General features: G+C 32.1%; 2 protein-coding genes across 4 annotated transcripts; one reads left to right on the top strand and one right to left on the bottom strand.

The window, feature by feature from the left end:
- Positions 1–1,974: 1,974 nt before the first annotated feature.
- On the bottom strand, positions 1,975–10,044 carry LOC139809417 (aminopeptidase N-like). Of its 2 annotated transcripts, XM_071772293.1 has the most exons (11): positions 9,377–10,044; positions 8,043–8,612; positions 6,088–6,537; positions 5,608–5,791; positions 5,282–5,438; positions 4,969–5,050; positions 4,072–4,418; positions 3,171–3,454; positions 2,642–2,853; positions 2,179–2,514; positions 1,975–2,086 (listed from the first exon to the last, which is right to left on the bottom strand). In XM_071772293.1, exons 2-11 carry the CDS (start codon positions 8,552–8,554, stop codon positions 1,990–1,992), a joined length of 2,661 nt encoding a protein of 886 aa, XP_071628394.1. In that variant the 5' UTR covers positions 8,555–8,612; positions 9,377–10,044; the 3' UTR covers positions 1,975–1,989. The 2 variants fall into 2 exon arrangements, with proteins under 2 accessions (XP_071628394.1, XP_071628392.1); XM_071772291.1 differs by lacking the exon at positions 9,377–10,044 and having other exon boundaries at positions 8,043–8,905.
- Positions 10,045–11,150: 1,106 nt separating this feature from the next.
- Scm (Polycomb protein Scm) lies at positions 11,151–15,917 on the top strand. 2 transcript variants are annotated; one of them, XM_071772295.1, is made up of 8 exons: positions 11,151–11,528; positions 11,713–12,039; positions 12,927–13,165; positions 13,295–13,862; positions 14,005–14,184; positions 14,289–14,843; positions 15,078–15,232; positions 15,303–15,917. In XM_071772295.1, exons 1-8 carry the CDS (start codon positions 11,504–11,506, stop codon positions 15,435–15,437), a joined length of 2,184 nt encoding a protein of 727 aa, XP_071628396.1. In that variant the 5' UTR covers positions 11,151–11,503; the 3' UTR covers positions 15,438–15,917. The 2 variants fall into 2 exon arrangements, with proteins under 2 accessions (XP_071628396.1, XP_071628395.1); XM_071772294.1 differs by having other exon boundaries at positions 14,002–14,184.
- The last annotated feature ends 547 nt before the right edge of the window (positions 15,918–16,464 follow it).

Genomic DNA, 16,464 nt, shown 5'->3' with positions numbered 1-16,464 from the left:
GGCTTTAATAGAACCATAATGTAAAGAAGACAGGTGTAGCAGGTCCAAGGATGCACAGTAGTCATTTTCTTTGACCAATCAAAAACTGGTCCGAGATGCGAAAAGGAACATGGCTCCTCCCATGGTAGAAAAGACAGATATATTATTTACTCGTTACACGCATTACGTGATAAAGGTTAAAAGGTTCGTAAATAAATATCTCTCTACCGTAAAACATTATAAATATACATATATTTATTAATAAATTGTAAATAAATTTAAGTCAAACATACCAAAAATATCAAATATATTATATTGATTTTTTTAGATAATATAATTTAATCTTTTCTTTACTACTTATTAATCAATGTAGAAATTGTTCTTTTATCATCAATTTACTATGTATTACATATTTTTATTAATTTATGAATTTTCGTTTTTTATTTACAAATTTTTTAATTTTGTTTGCATTCTTGTCACGGACCTTGACTAGTGGCGCGATGTTCTGGACCAAAATTTGATTGGCTGTCGTATTCTTTGGCCGCCGAGAAAAGAGAATTGGCCGCTTAATTGGGCTCGATTCTTAAATTTATTCGAAAGAGAAACATTGTTCGTTTTAGCTGAATTTCTTGCACGGTTCATCTTTTCTCCTTTTCTTTTCACGTTCGAGAGAAAGGGAGAAAAGATAAACTGCGCAAAAATAAGTTCAGCTAAAATAAACGGGCCTAAAGCAAAATGCGTGATCGCTCTCAATTGCAAGTTCCTCTCTGGCGTAACCTCTTATTAGTACGGAGTTTGAGGATTTAATAAAAAAAAAAAGTAATAATCTTTCTTATTAATAAAATGTCTTATTTATAGATACTATAAGTGCTAAATATAAATAAAAGTTATTAATTTGTCAAAGCTATATTTCTGAAAAATCTGACCAGACTTTGAGGGCCTATTTTTACTATAAGATAAAAAAGATTCATATAGAAACATGTCTGAAACAACTTGTATTTTAAAAATTTCGAAAGTGTTCGAAAGTTTGTAATAAAATGCTACGAGAAAGATATATACTATTGCATGAGGAAGTCATCACACTTTTGATTTAGTATAAATGTTTACTTGAAATTTATATTAAATTTCTATTTTAATAAAAAATAAATTTCTGAAAATTTATTGATATTTTAGAAAGTCTATAACAACTTGAATACATTTTTTTTGGACACATGTCCGTATAAACTTTTTCTTAAGATCAATATAGAATAGACTTAATTTCAAAGCTTGATCAGAAACATCCTGTACATAAAAATGACTGATAACTATTGATTATATTGAATATATTAAACTATTGAATATATTAAACTTCATTACGCAATAATAATAAAACATCAGGTTTATAGCAAATATATTTATTTTATAATTAAGTTTATTTTACAACTAAGTATACTTGCATTTATCGATCGTCTCCTGTTGACTTGTGATTTCAACTAAGCGCAAGTGTATCTTGCTTCGAATATTCGACATTAATACACTGACTTTTTTAATCATTTCGTTTCTCTGCAAAACAATTTCAACATTATGTATACAACACGCTGTAAATCTTATACAATAATTAATTTTGAAGTCAGATATTATATATGTTGCATAAAAAATGTGAAAGAATATATGTTATATATTGAATATTAAACACATGAAATATATTTATTGTGCACAGAGCTAATTGGTAAACTTAAAATAATATTGATGCTCGGATAAGTATTTTAATTGTAAGTAAGATAATATTTTTGGATTTGTATACAAACCTCTTGTCTGGTAAATGCCAAACCAGTTACGTCTGTGCCAGAGAACTTATGACCGGTATTAGTTACCATATTCTCCAAATTTTTTTTTATCTAAAACAGATATTATTTCAACATTTTAATCAAAATATTTATAATCTATATATGAAATACTTGTGGTATAATCTGAGATATGAAGTTCGATTAAATAAAAAGATAATAAGTGTAAGAAGCGTTTGACTTATGGTTAGAAAATGAGTAAAATGAAATTTACCTTATCAAGATAATTCGGAGAATACACATGATTTATAATATCAATTAATGCTGCAGTTGTACTAATTTCTCTATAAAAACAAAACAGACATAATATATAGTTGGCATATATAAATTATCATAATTTCAAGTAGAATATATTTATAAAAGAGAATGTTATTACTCGGGCTTGATTTTGACCCAATTGGATAATATGTAATCAAGTGCTGATTCGTTATTTGCATATCTTTCAACAATATAATGAAACATATTAATATAGTCTCTCTTATTTTGTTCTTTTTCTCGAGTAGAAGAACCCCTACGAGGTGTTAATTTCATTCCTTCCATTAACATTGATATGACTTGACGATAGTTATCGGAGCAAGTCAAAAATTCTAATATTTTGGTATCACTTTGTTTTAAGTAGATATCATATACTTTATTAATGGTAACATTATCCGCTGTCGACAAACCATGGCAAAATGTCCATTTTCTCCACCACGGCAAAGAATAGTCGATTCTAAAAAGAATGATCGTAAAAATTGAACTCGTATTCTTATAATAATCGCGATAAAAAAAATAATTTATGAAGCAATTGGAAATACAATAAAAGTATAACTATAAAACAATGTTATACGAAAAATTACGCAAGATTTAATAAATGCGATCTCAATTTAGCGTTAGCTTCTCTCCTGCAGTCAACATCGCCAAAAACACAGGCCCATTTTGCGGCTTCTTGTCTCAAACTTTTAAGAAGGTGATTCTCGTCCTTAGGACACTCCTCGTTATTCTCGTCGGGATGACACTCTTTGTATCCTATTTTACGAAGAAGTGGAACCAATCGGCTAAGTACCATTTCCTAAATGTTGTAAAGCAATATAATTTTATCATTAGTCAATTTTCAAATATGTAGCACGGAAAATATACGTTTAATTAAAATTTTTCTTATTTCAAACAATACAAGATACTGATATTTCTTTATTCATTTTTTAATCATTGCATATATTTTAATATTATGGCAGACGCACACACATTATACATATAATCGATCAAGGGATGCGGTATGGTCTCGCACGTCATGTATTAATTTTTGACAATTACCTATTAGTTAATTCTTAATACAAAATCAATGTTTTAAACGTACCAATTGCACATAGGTTTTTTAACAAAACTTACTTTTATCTTGGATTGCTGATGACTTTCGCGAAATGGATAGGTAAATGACATACGTTCAATAACTTTAAGCATGGGATACCATGCTACATAGTCTGTCTCTTGCGATAAATAACTCGTGAGTTCCCAGAATATGTAGGATTGAAGTTTGCCCGACATCATAAAGTGAAACGCGTCGTCGATGATTTGAGCACGATTAAGAACATGAATTTCCGTATAGTTCTCAGAGCTGAGAAAGCGTGCAATTCTTTTCCAACTGTAGTCATCATAGTTGACACGATAATATCCTGTAATATGATAAACAAACGTTATCTGCCAGTAAATCATTTTGATATCGCATTTGATGAAAAATATTTCCAAATATTATCTTTTTACTTTTGAATCAGATAAAAAGAATATTTAAATCTGCTTGTGTTGTAAATAAAAAATTCGAATTATCTGCGCACTTATGAAACATAACATTAAGTCAAGTATGGAGAGATTTACTCGACGACGCATTTATAATAGGATAACATGAAAATTTTTGCAAAACTGATCTTTATTTTTAAATATTATACGTATTACTGTAAAAATTAAATTAATGACTAATAATTTGATTATTACTACACAGCTGACAAAAATATGTGTTGAATATTATAGATCATTAATAACCAAAAATCAACATCAGGTATTTGCGTGAACAAATTGTAACGATAACATAATGTAACTAAAATATAAATATAAAATATAAAGAGTAACACATTTAGAATAAAATAAAAAACCTTATAGAAAATTATATGCAATTCCAACGACCTTGATATAACGTTAAGATTAAAGTAATTGATCCCTTTTTTACAGTTTTACTCAATCTTATCATATAGAGCAAACACAAAAGTACAATAAAATGCAATTGTTTAATATTTACCAACTTGCTGAATGTTAAATATTATCCAATCATCTGCTGAATAACTTGCATTAAATCCAAATTCCAGATACGAAACTGGTGGTTGTAACAAACGACCTACTAATTTATTAAAATTGATATCTGGCTGTGTAGTATATGTCACAGGAATCCACCGAGCCTCTGGTGTATTGTGTATCGAAACGTTAACCATAGTATAGTATTCAGAATATTGCATTACATTTAGAACAGGATAATGATATCGCTTTAGCCAAGGCTCTATCATTCCTGTTATGTTAAATTGTCCTGTAACTACTGCTTCATTGTGCGCAGCTTGCATGGCAAACCAGAAATCGTTCGGAGAAGCAGAGCTAATAAAAATTTGCAAAATTTAAAACTTATTAGTGTAACATTGTACATACGTACTATACATAAATTATAGCAGATCACATCAAGAAAAATAAAACTACTTCTTAATTTATACGTGCTGTATGTTTGTATGTCTGTATCAATTTATATGATTTTTGTATATAATAATATAAATAAAAAAGATATAATAATTTGAGATATAACTTAATTGATTTATTAAAGGATAAATTCTTCTAATAAATAATATGTATTCATTTAGAAACGTGAGAAGTAGGTATAGTTACGTGAATGATTAATATAAATTTGTATAAGAACATGATTGTACAGAAAATCTGGATTTGTGTTAGAAATACAAGAAATTCTAAAAAACCGACATCAGAACACAACAAAATAATAAATTATCAGTACAGAAATACAATAAGACATCACTTGACATGGCAACAATAAAATATAAAAATAAAGAAAGATGTGTTTGAAAAAGAAGAAATGGAAGTAAATATAAGACAGGTAACGAAAAAGTGTAGAAACATACAAGATGTATATAAGACTCACGGTTTTCTCAAATATATATTAATTCCCTTCTGAAACACCTTAATGCCGATTAAGTGTTGTAACATGCGCAGTATAGCAGGTCCTAAAATAAATCACATTGTAAGATAAAATATGTGATTAAATATGATTATAATATATTTACAGCCTCCCGAAACTGACTGATTTTGTAAAGGATTTTCAATATAAATTTTATTTTTCTAGTAAAATAACGTGAGTGAAGTAATATAAGCATGAATTTTTATAGAATGTTAACTTTCAATTAATCCCAATAAAAAATAATTATGTTAAATATACATTTAGCATTGCTTTATACCTTTAAGATAGTAGGAAAATGTGAAAAGTGAATTAAGTTCAAACATATTGTTGACTTCTGATGTAAGAGAATTCATAATATGATGATCGTCCAAATAGAGAGATTCTTGTAAAGTTTGGACTACGAACAAATCCATAATTCGGAAATCTGGGATATTCTAGATATCAAAGTTGGTATTATTATTTGCAATATTTAATAATGTTACTATTTTGTTATCTTACGTCAAGTTGCAAGATATTATAAAGATTTTCTTGTATTTGTCTATATCTATTCTAAATATTCTATTTCTTTGACGAAATATTATTACAAATGTATTAAAAAACTACCTTATTGATAATATCCATTCCGAGCAATGTAGCAATACCCTCATGCAACCACATATGTGACCACCATGACGCTCTAGTCACAGAACCGATCAGTTGACTTGCTAGTTTACGCGCTATTAGACGCGAAACCTCTATTTTGCGAGCAATGGGATCTAATTCTTTATTGTAGATAATATTTTCCTCTCTAAAAGTCGTTTATAATTGTTTAACGCAGTTATGTAAAATCTATATATCAATATATAATAAATGATATATGCGTGTCATTAAATGGTATATGAACTATTTTAAATAGCAAAATAATCAATGTTTGCTTAGCATGTATGTATAACAAGAATATCTGTTCTTTATATAATAAAACATGTTTGTAAAATAGGATAGAATATATACTTAAATTATAACATTATACACATATTCTATACTAATATTATATAATAATAAAAAGACACTATTATGTGTCACATTATGATGTGTATATATTACCTATAAAATACCATTTGCCATTTGTCCACGCCATCATCTAGCCATCCTGGAATCGCGAAGTGTTGCTCTCTTAAAAATTTCCCCAAAATTGGCCACTCATCCTCGAAAGCCTGTGTAAACTTTGTAATTATGCCACCCGCATCTCTTATATTCTCTCTCATCTGTTGTCTGCTCCACAATTTAAAATCCGCCGTGAAAGAAATGACGGACGAGCGGATTAGAACAATGGCTACGAGGTAAGTGGGTATCGCAGGAGTAGTAGCAAAACGCGCCATTATCTCATTATTGTCTTTAGACCGCCGCGAAGAAATGACTGGCATATTCGAAAGTGCAGTGTAACTATTATGATACTTTAGGTTAATTGTAAAATTAGCTTTTAATCCTGGCTCATCCCAACATGGAAATAAACGTCGTGTTCCAATCGCCGAGTTACGTGTTGCGATAACCCATCTACAAAATTTCGATTACATATATATATTTATATATATATATATATATATATATATATATAAAACAATAACTTTTAATCTATATAAGCAATATGAGTTATAGTATAAAAGCTCAGAGGACATAAATGCGATTTTGGTGCGAGCATTCTATCTCTTCTTTATTTTGAATTAATTAATACAAGGCTAATTCTTCATCGAGTATCTCCATAAATGGCCGCAATAAAGATTGCATATATATATAATTGGATGCATAAGCGGTATAAATCTATTAGAAAGCGGCAAAGATTAATTAGAAAGTAGGCTTCCGCTTTTACATTAAAGATTCCAAACTAACTCTAGCTTGATCTAGAATTTTTTAAAAAACGTTTTTAACTTTGACTTTAAATACAAATTTATTACAATGAAATAACATTTTCCATTCAAGTATGAGATGGGAAGATTGGATGATGGAACTCGTACTCGAATATTTTGTGCTATAAATTGCTGTGCAAATAGGAGTAAAATAGAAGTAAAATGCTATTGAAAATAAATATAATAAAGAAATTTCGAAGTAAAACATTCTATTATAAATTTCTAAAAAGAATTTTGCAACGCTTGTTGACAATGTCGAAATCTACGCTGCAAATCTGACATTCATCGAATATCATTGAATAGTCAGTAGACCGTTATTATTGCAAATAATTTTATTATTTGTTTTGTATATTAAGCTTTATATAATTCTACAGACAAAGAAATCCAATAAAACATGATTCTATAAACGTTAGTAATTACGGAGACAAACTCACTCTTAAACCACCGAAAGGATCATGTACTTTGAGAAATCACAAACTTTTTCTAAACTTTCTTGACTATTTAATAAGGAAAATTGTTTATTCATCTCCTTTTTTTAGTTGCATTCTTTTCGTTTCATGCGCGATATTTTAAAATGTAATACAAAATTTATATACTGCATATAAAACTATCATTTAAAAATGATCTTACAAATTAGTAAAGATCGAAACCAGTAAGGAGTTGATCATTTTTTTTACATCTGCAATGAGTACGTACAGTAAACAAAATTGAAAGGAAAAAGGGAAAAAAGATCGTCTTTTTACGGCACATATATTTGAGCACTAGGCTCTTTCACCCCTTGCAAAATATTAATCTTCTCTAAGGCCGTTATTCATAGTCAGTTCTTATATTTAAGACCGTCTTAAGTAAAATCTTAAGGTGTCATTATAACCAATCACAGAATCGTATTAGCATCTTAAGATATTACTTTAGACGGTCTTGAAATAAAATTTGACTATAAATACCGGCCTACATAAACGCACATTCTTTAAAATAAAATAATATTAACATTCTAGATATTCCTCTAAAATTCTATAAATTTATTTCAAAACTTTCTAAATGATTTCTTATTAAAATATCATATAATGTGCAAAAGTTCTCGGTATAGCTAACAAACTTTTAATTTAAATCTTTATTAATAGTGTTTATAGAGAAAGACAGTGTTTTTATACTCACTCTTTATGTCCATCCCTGTTTACGTATGAAGTTATTGAAGTTTTGAATAAGCCTCCCGATTCAGCCACGATACTCGAAAATACGATATTCAAAGTATAATTATATATAGGTGATAACTTATGCTTGAAATCAAGAATGGCAATTTCCTGCTTGGTAACATATATAATATCATGTAAGTTATACTTTATTAATGCATTTGCACCAACACCTTCAATCAACGTGGCATTAGTTATTATCAAATTTACTGAGTGTAAACTTATGTTTGACGGAAGGTTGTGAGTGTTGATTGTTGTTGTGTCGAGACTGATATTACATGTCCCTTGAAAAGTATACATGTCGATGTCTAATTCAATATTATAATGTCTCGGTACTATATGAGCAGGCAAACGGAAATCAGCTGTGATATTATCGAACGATGTGTCGAACTCAATGTTTGGATTTTCATCGGGAGAGAAAGCCGTAACAAAGATGAGTATTAGATGGCCACTTAGTAGAAATTTTATAAATTCCATAGCACTACTTTTCCAAATAGATTTCTGGTATTTTCAGGAATGTATCTTTGCTCGAAGACTAAGAAATGTAAACAAAATGTATAATGTGAAAATTCAATTTTATTCAAAACTTGAGAAAAACAATAAACACTATAAGGTCAGGCTCGTGTTTGCAAAACAACCGGAAAGGCCGGTGGGACGATAAACAAGCAAAATAAAATTACAAATAAAATAAAACGTGATTTATTACCATATCTAACTGTCGGAAGTTAGACAGTCCAATATATAAATCACATTTTGTTTAATTTGCATAATTTGTATAATTACTCAATTTGCTCATTTATTGATCCACGACCTTTTCGTATTTAGTTGCATGGAAAAATTAATTGTACAAATTTTTATTTAAAAAATTTGCATTTAATGTAGATAAATAATAATAGTTTTAGTACAGTTACATCAGGCACTCTATGTAATACGTTAACTTATTAATTGCTATTGTATAAGGGGTATTAAACATTTCTAAAATTTAATATCCAAATAAATCCAATAAAAATTGAAATTTTAAAACATTTCTTTTTTTATTGCAAATGTATTGTAGTTCAAGAATGATATACTGTTTTGAGCGTTTTAATGTTAATATGACAATTTTGGGAGAAGTATTTTTGATAAAGAAAAACTATTATACTTGCATTCCACACATGTTCTTATATCTACACATTCAAAGGGTAATATATATGTAAATGTTTTATTTCCGATAACTAATTTTTGATCAAATAACATTAAAATTGTGCTAATAAGTATATATATCTACTTTTTTTAAAATTAATTGTTATGAACGCTTACCGTTATGACTCCTCAATGCTAGAAAATGTATCTATAGTGTACTAGTGTTGCTGAGTGACTGTATCCACACACAAAGAACATGGTCGCTTTGATATGCGCATGAGCATGTTTTCTGTTTATCGAACATGATTGGTCGACTCTCCTTGTTAGCCTTGCGCGCAGATTCGTCTGAACGGACTTTCAGGCAGTCTTTTTAACGTCAAGTCTATTTTTCTTCTATTCATTCAGATGCACTCTCTATAAGCTGTTCCAATTATTTTTCCATATTTTCCCTCCCCCTTCTTAATACTCGTCAGACTGGCGTCCCGTGGAGCGGATTACGCGGAAGGGAACCTACAGAGCACCAATCACGGGATCGTTCTGATAGAACCCTTTCAAAGATTTCGTCGAAGCGGTCCTGTGATTGGCGATCCGCTGATTCCGCTTCTCGCGTAATCCGCTCCACGGGACGCCAGAAATGAACCTATCACCGACAAGACCGGCGAACGTTTTGAAACATATTATTAAAATTATGCTGTACATACTATACTACAGGAGCAAATTTTTTCCATTCGCGGTACATTTCATCTTTTTTGTAACTTTTTAGTAATTAAGTTTTTAATAAATTTAGGTCGGTATTCATAGTTGGTTCTTATATTTAAGACCGTCTTATATAACATTATATAACATTTTTTCTCATTATCGTCCATAAAGCATATTGGGCGTTAAATTTTTAGAACATTCTGTATGTATATAACATAAAAAAGAAACTGTGTATACTCTCTTTATATACTTTACTATACTTTATATTTGTTTATGTATAAGAAACGACCATAAATGTCGACTACCCATCACCAAATACACCATTACACATTTATTCTTCAGCAAATGCATAGCGACTAAAATGTCCATTTTTACCAATGTAAATTAACTTTAAATTTAACTTATTTTTCTAATTTTAAAAATTTGATTAAATAGCGGAAGAAACGTTGGAGGGATTAGGGTTAAATTTTTTTGTAGGAACCCCGAATGCTGAATAAGTGTAGTGCCTTCAACCTCTAATTTTATAATTTTATAACGCGAAGAGGAATTAAAATTAATCTGGATTAGGGCCGGTTGTTCCACTTTCAGATAAACTATCTGGTAACTTATCTGATGGATAAAATGTCTGTAGAGCGTTGTTCCATTTCTCGGTAAAATTTAACTTCCTGATAAATGGCCACTATCGACAGATAAATTACACGGTACTTTGGGTACCGTGTAAGACTTATCTGACAGATAAATGCGTAGTGGGATTAGAAATCATACCCCGTCAGCGGGAGATGCGCAGCGCTGGTGTATCTGACGTTTCACGCATTTGTATATAATATTTTGCGATAAAGAATTTGGATATTATCGAACTGACGGTATCGGACGGTATCGAAAATGGAACCAGGATTATGCGAAAATCAATTTCTTTATGGTGACGAAGATGATAACGAAGAATCTGATGAAGAAATATATATAGTGGTGCTTCGCAAGCGATATACAATTCGTCCACGTCCAGATTTATTTAACGAATATGATAATATAGAATTTGTATAGGATTAATAACCGTGGAACAACGCTCACTAAATAGCTGGTAAACTACCCGGTAAGATTTATCCTATAGGTAGTAATCTGTCGAGTAAGCCGAGATTTATCGAAAGGTGGAACAACCGGCCCTTAATAATAAAAGTGGACATTAAAAAGAACAGACTTATCTCGTTGAAAGCTTATCTTGCTTCTCATTCGCCACTCTTGTGCGCGGATTGCGCGGCCAAATTAAAGCAATATGGCGGACTGACACAACAACTTTTCATGCGCGACATTTAGATTATTTTGACCGTCGAGCTACATTTATTCCGACGAGTTGCGGGACGAGTTGCGGGTCGCGTAGAGAAGCTCGCAAACAGCTGTTTTACCCCGCACAAGTGATAATTGGTAGTTAATTCGGCTTCGCGCGAATCGAGGGTTCGTTTGGCCTCGGTCCTCGGTTCGGTCCCGCGACGACCTATACGGCGCCGAAATTTATTTCCGTACTACGAACATGAGCCCGATCTTGCGGTTGCGTTAGTTGGGTCCCAGGGGCGATTCTACCATCGATAGTTGTCCAGGCACGGACGGAGGATGTCTACGCCGAACAAAGGGCGAGGTATGCGAGAACGTTTGCAAAAATAACCTTACCAAGCTCGAATATTTTGCCTCATCTTCCCGCCTCGTCATCGCCTCGTCTTACTATCGCGATTTTCTGTTGTTCGGTCACATTTCTTTCGCAAATATTTATCGGGATGTCGTTTCGACAAGCGAGAATTCTGTATCTTTCTTATGTTCCGCAGGTCCAGGGCGACCGCCAAAACCGAAGAACGTTGTTGCGTGTACTACAGCTCCGTCTAGTACTGGTGCATGTACGTGGTGCGGAGAGACTAAATTGCCGTTGAAGTATGTTCATCCCACACAGCACGGCAAGAAGGAGTTCTGTTCGCAAACGTGTCTGTCCGAATCTCTCAAAACCTATACACGGAGTGCCTGTCTACAGTGCGACAACGTGATCAGAGGTTCGCCTTTCAGACTGGAACAGAAGGATTGCCCGACGAAGGATTTCTGCTCTTCGCCATGTTTAAATGCGTATCAGAAAAAGGAGACGCAAGCAGATATGAAGAAAAGTAAGTGACTATATGTCTAATGCCCATTTTCACCAACGTCGTTTAATTTCAATCTTAGTTTAACTCACTCTTCGTCTGTTTCTAAGGGAGATTGTTAGAATGAGACAAAGAGCGAATTGAATTAAGGTTCAAGTTAAACGACGTTGGTAAAAACGGGCATAAAAAGACCACTTCGACCAAACTCCCGATTAATTGTTGATTAAAGAGTTGCCAACATGACAAAATAATTAGTATGACCATTTGTATTTCTGGCGATATAATCGTTCTAACCTAATCATTTGTCACATATCTTTTCGTGTATTGTAGAAAAGAAAGATATGTAAAGGCCTGTGTCCACAATGCTAGAACTTGGTCCGAGTTCTCGGACCGAGGGAAAGTTACTGAAACTTGAATCGTGGACACACTGAACTTGAATGCAAAACTTGAATAGAAAGCTCGAATGAAAAAATGCAGCACGATTCAATTCCTTTTTTGCCAACATTATTACTTTATAAATAGCTATAATAGTCAACGATGGTCAATGTGACGTTGGACAATGGAAATGTATAACTTTTCTAAATCTTTGATAAATACAGAAAAGAGGATTATTCCACGGGCCTGGGTTCATACTCAGCTTTCGACCCCACATCTTTTGACTATAACGTTATCTAGAGTCATCAAAATGCAACTACTTCTATTTGAGAACTTGAATCGAGAACTCGGACCAATTTCTAGCATCGTGGACACAAGGCTTAAAATTGGGTTAGGACGATTATATCGCCAGAAATACAAATGGTCACACTAATTATTTTGTCATGTTAGGTAATCCTTTAATCAATGAAGTTTGGTCAAAGCAGCTTTAAGTACGTAGCTTTCGTTAGCGATTCAAGCAAACGTTAAATTTTTAGACAACAGGGATCCATCGTCGCCATCCCCTGTCCCATCTCCAGCTCCGTCTGGATTACCAAGCAACAATAATGTACCATCGACGCAATCTTACACTACTACAAATAATCACACAACTGTATCTCACCCGCCGTCAACATCTACTGGAACATTTCAGTATGAAACCTATCAGACTTTTGATTGGGATCTTTATTTAAGGGAAACAAATAGCACAGCGGCTCCAACTGAATGCTTCAAACAGGTACAGTACAATATAGTTATATGTAATTTTTATTTAATCTTATTGTAGAATCTTATTGATTCAATGCTTACAGAAGGATACCGAGCTCTCACTTTATACATTACATATTACACATTGCTTATATTTCAGCATGAAGTTCCACCAACGAATGAATTTAAGATTAATATGAAATTGGAAGCATTAGATCCACGAAACTTGACGTCAACTTGTATCGCCACAGTAGTAGGAGTTCTTGGACCACGGTTGAGATTAAGATTAGATGGTTCTGATAACAAGAATGATTTCTGGCGGTTGGTCGACAGTAACGAGATACATCCGATAGGCTACTGCGAGAAATCTGGTGGGATGCTTCAACCGCCATTAGGCTTTCGGATGAATGCCTCCAGTTGGCCAATGTTTCTCCTAAAAACTTTAAATGGTGCCGAGATGGCACCGTCAAAAGTATTCAAACGTGAACCAAAGACACCACGCTCTAATTTGTTTGAAGTCGGGCATAAGTTAGAAGCAATCGATAAGAAAAACCCACAACTTATATGCACTGCGACCGTCGGCGCGGTTAAGGACGACATGATACATATTACTTTTGATGGTTGGCGCGGTGCTTTTGATTACTGGTGTCGTTATGACTCCCGAGATATTTTCCCTGCAGGATGGTGTTTCAAAAGTGGACACCCATTGCAGCCACCAAGACAGAAATGTACATATATAAATATTTTGTAACTTCTACTAATATAATTTTCGTGCATCAATCAGTACATATATCTCTTAACATTATATAGTATTCAAATTTTTGTAATCCACAGTTTTAATAATGTTCTCAATTTTAATCTATACAGCAGGTCCCAACAAGTTTAGGTCTAGGTCCACCAGTAATGTTTTGTTAGTAATGGCAGTCTCTGGGAGCAACACTAGTAGAGAACCTGCAGTTGCATTAGTAAGTCCTGCAGGCTCAAACGCACCACCACAGCTAGCTACGGAACCTGATACTAGCACAGCCAATACCAAGCCGCTTGAGAACGGTCAGTAAATTATAATTATACATCCAACACATACGACGTGCCATATTTTTTACAAGAAATAAAGTTCATGCAAACACTTATGACGACTTGATTGTATGTTGCAGTTACACTTTATGTTAACAATAAATGTTACTGTGGGCCATATTTTGACTTTCGAAAAGTCAAAGTTATGCCAGCGCAATTTGGCACTGGTCCTATGACAAATGTTGCAAGAGACATCTTCCAGGCATTTTTAATGGCAGCCATGAATCCCAGGCAAATGTTGAGTTTACTGATAAACGGCGAAGGCGAAACCATAAATTTGAGTATGGGAACTCTGAAGAAGCCTGCCACTGTTAGGTTACCTGTTTTCCTGGAGGAGGAAGACTTCTATACATACATAAGGCAGCAACTTGAAGACCTCCGTGCATGTGAATACATGTTAGTCAGAAGGAAAGAACCTTGCAACAAATGTCCCAATACACCACCGCAACAACAACAACCGCAATCCACTGTTAAAGAAGAACTGATTATAGGAGAAAAACGAAAATGGTCATCGGAAAATCAACAAAACTTAACGTCAACTGAGCAACAGCATGTACAACAAACTACTGTACAAAGTACAAACAATTCTACAGGATCACCATCTGCAAGCAAGCAAGCTCGCAAATCTGTCCCTGGTAATTTTTTTTTACCAATAAAACTTTGTTGTAGGTAAAATGATAAACTGCGAATTGCACAAATATTCATAACTATTATTTAAAAAGGTATGGATAGTTATTGCTCTATTGCTCAAGATAATATAGTATAAAAAAAGTTTTGTGCTATCTCGAGAGTTTGAATATTGAGGAATTAACCTCGATGTTAAATAGCATTTTCATGAAATAATACGCTAACGACATATTTACATACAGAATTAGAAGCAGCGACGTCTACTACTCAATCTGAAACTTCTGGAAATCGCACTCCTCCCGCCGAACCAGCGGAATGGACTATTGAGGATGTAATCCATTATATTGCCATTACAGACCCAGCATTGGGACAACATGCAGATTTATTCAGGAAACATGTAAGTTAAATATAAACATGCATTCAATGTGCCTTATGTATCTTATCATGAAATTAACGACATTTTTTAGGAAATTGATGGCAAAGCTCTACTTCTTCTCAATAGCGACATGATGATGAAGTACATGGGGCTAAAACTTGGGCCAGCACTTAAGATTTGCAATTTGGTAAACCGTATTAAAGGTAGAAGACATATGCTTATGTGATTTTCTCAGATATGAATATCTGTATAGTGATCTGAAACATAGGCATTTTATGCATTTCAACCAGTTAATCAGACTTATGTTCACAATAATAAAAATAAATTAATATATAGGTTGTTGATAATGATGATAGTGTGAATACACATTAACATTTGATTCGTTTCTGAATTCGTATACCTATATTCTATATAATATCTATATAATTTTAAAGTTTAGATAAGCAAGAATCAAAGTTAAGCTTTTCAAACAAATCAGAACATTGTTTTATTATTTCAGAAGAAGTATAAATTCACATTAATTAGTTATAACGCAAGTATTTTTGTTAATAAATTTATTATTCCCCTTTAAGTATTAGATTAGCCTAATTCGATTCCATGTATTAGATAAGCAATGATAAACATATTAAATCTAATATAGTTCTTACGTACCACACATATATATATATATATATATATATATATGTATATGTATATATATATATAATATATATAATATATATATGCTCACAAAAGATAATGACATTTCATATACTTGTAAATATAGTCATGTCGTATGTTATTTTGCAGTACCATGAAATACATATATATTGTAAACGAGATATTTGTCTTGTGATACTTATAAGTAACATTCATAATATCACAGATTGAAACATTTTTTAGTACTTTATTGTTGTTAATGTACATGACATTACCACAAATATATTCAGTTTCCTGTTGTGTACTATTCGACATATTTCGACGTAACTTAATAATTTTAAAAGTTTAAAAAATTTTATTAATCCTTTCTTCGTAAAATATAAATAAATTATAGATTTTCGTTACGTTATAGATTATTTAAATGTATTTAGACACATATACTTTCTAGCATGAAAAATTGATAAATACAACGTGTTGCTTTTTCTATTGCGTGATATTGTATCTTTTTTTTTTACATAAGATAAGCTACAGGTATTTCGGAAAATTTTTTTAAATTATAAAATTAGTTAACCATGTACGACTTATCATTGCATTACTACTGTGATATTCTCGAT

This window comes from Temnothorax longispinosus, chromosome 3 (genome assembly GCF_030848805.1).
Source record: "Temnothorax longispinosus isolate EJ_2023e chromosome 3, Tlon_JGU_v1, whole genome shotgun sequence".
Taxonomy (NCBI): domain Eukaryota; kingdom Metazoa; phylum Arthropoda; class Insecta; order Hymenoptera; family Formicidae; genus Temnothorax; species Temnothorax longispinosus.
Note: the sequence above shows the minus strand (reverse complement) of the source record. Positions and strands in the feature narration are given on the sequence as shown.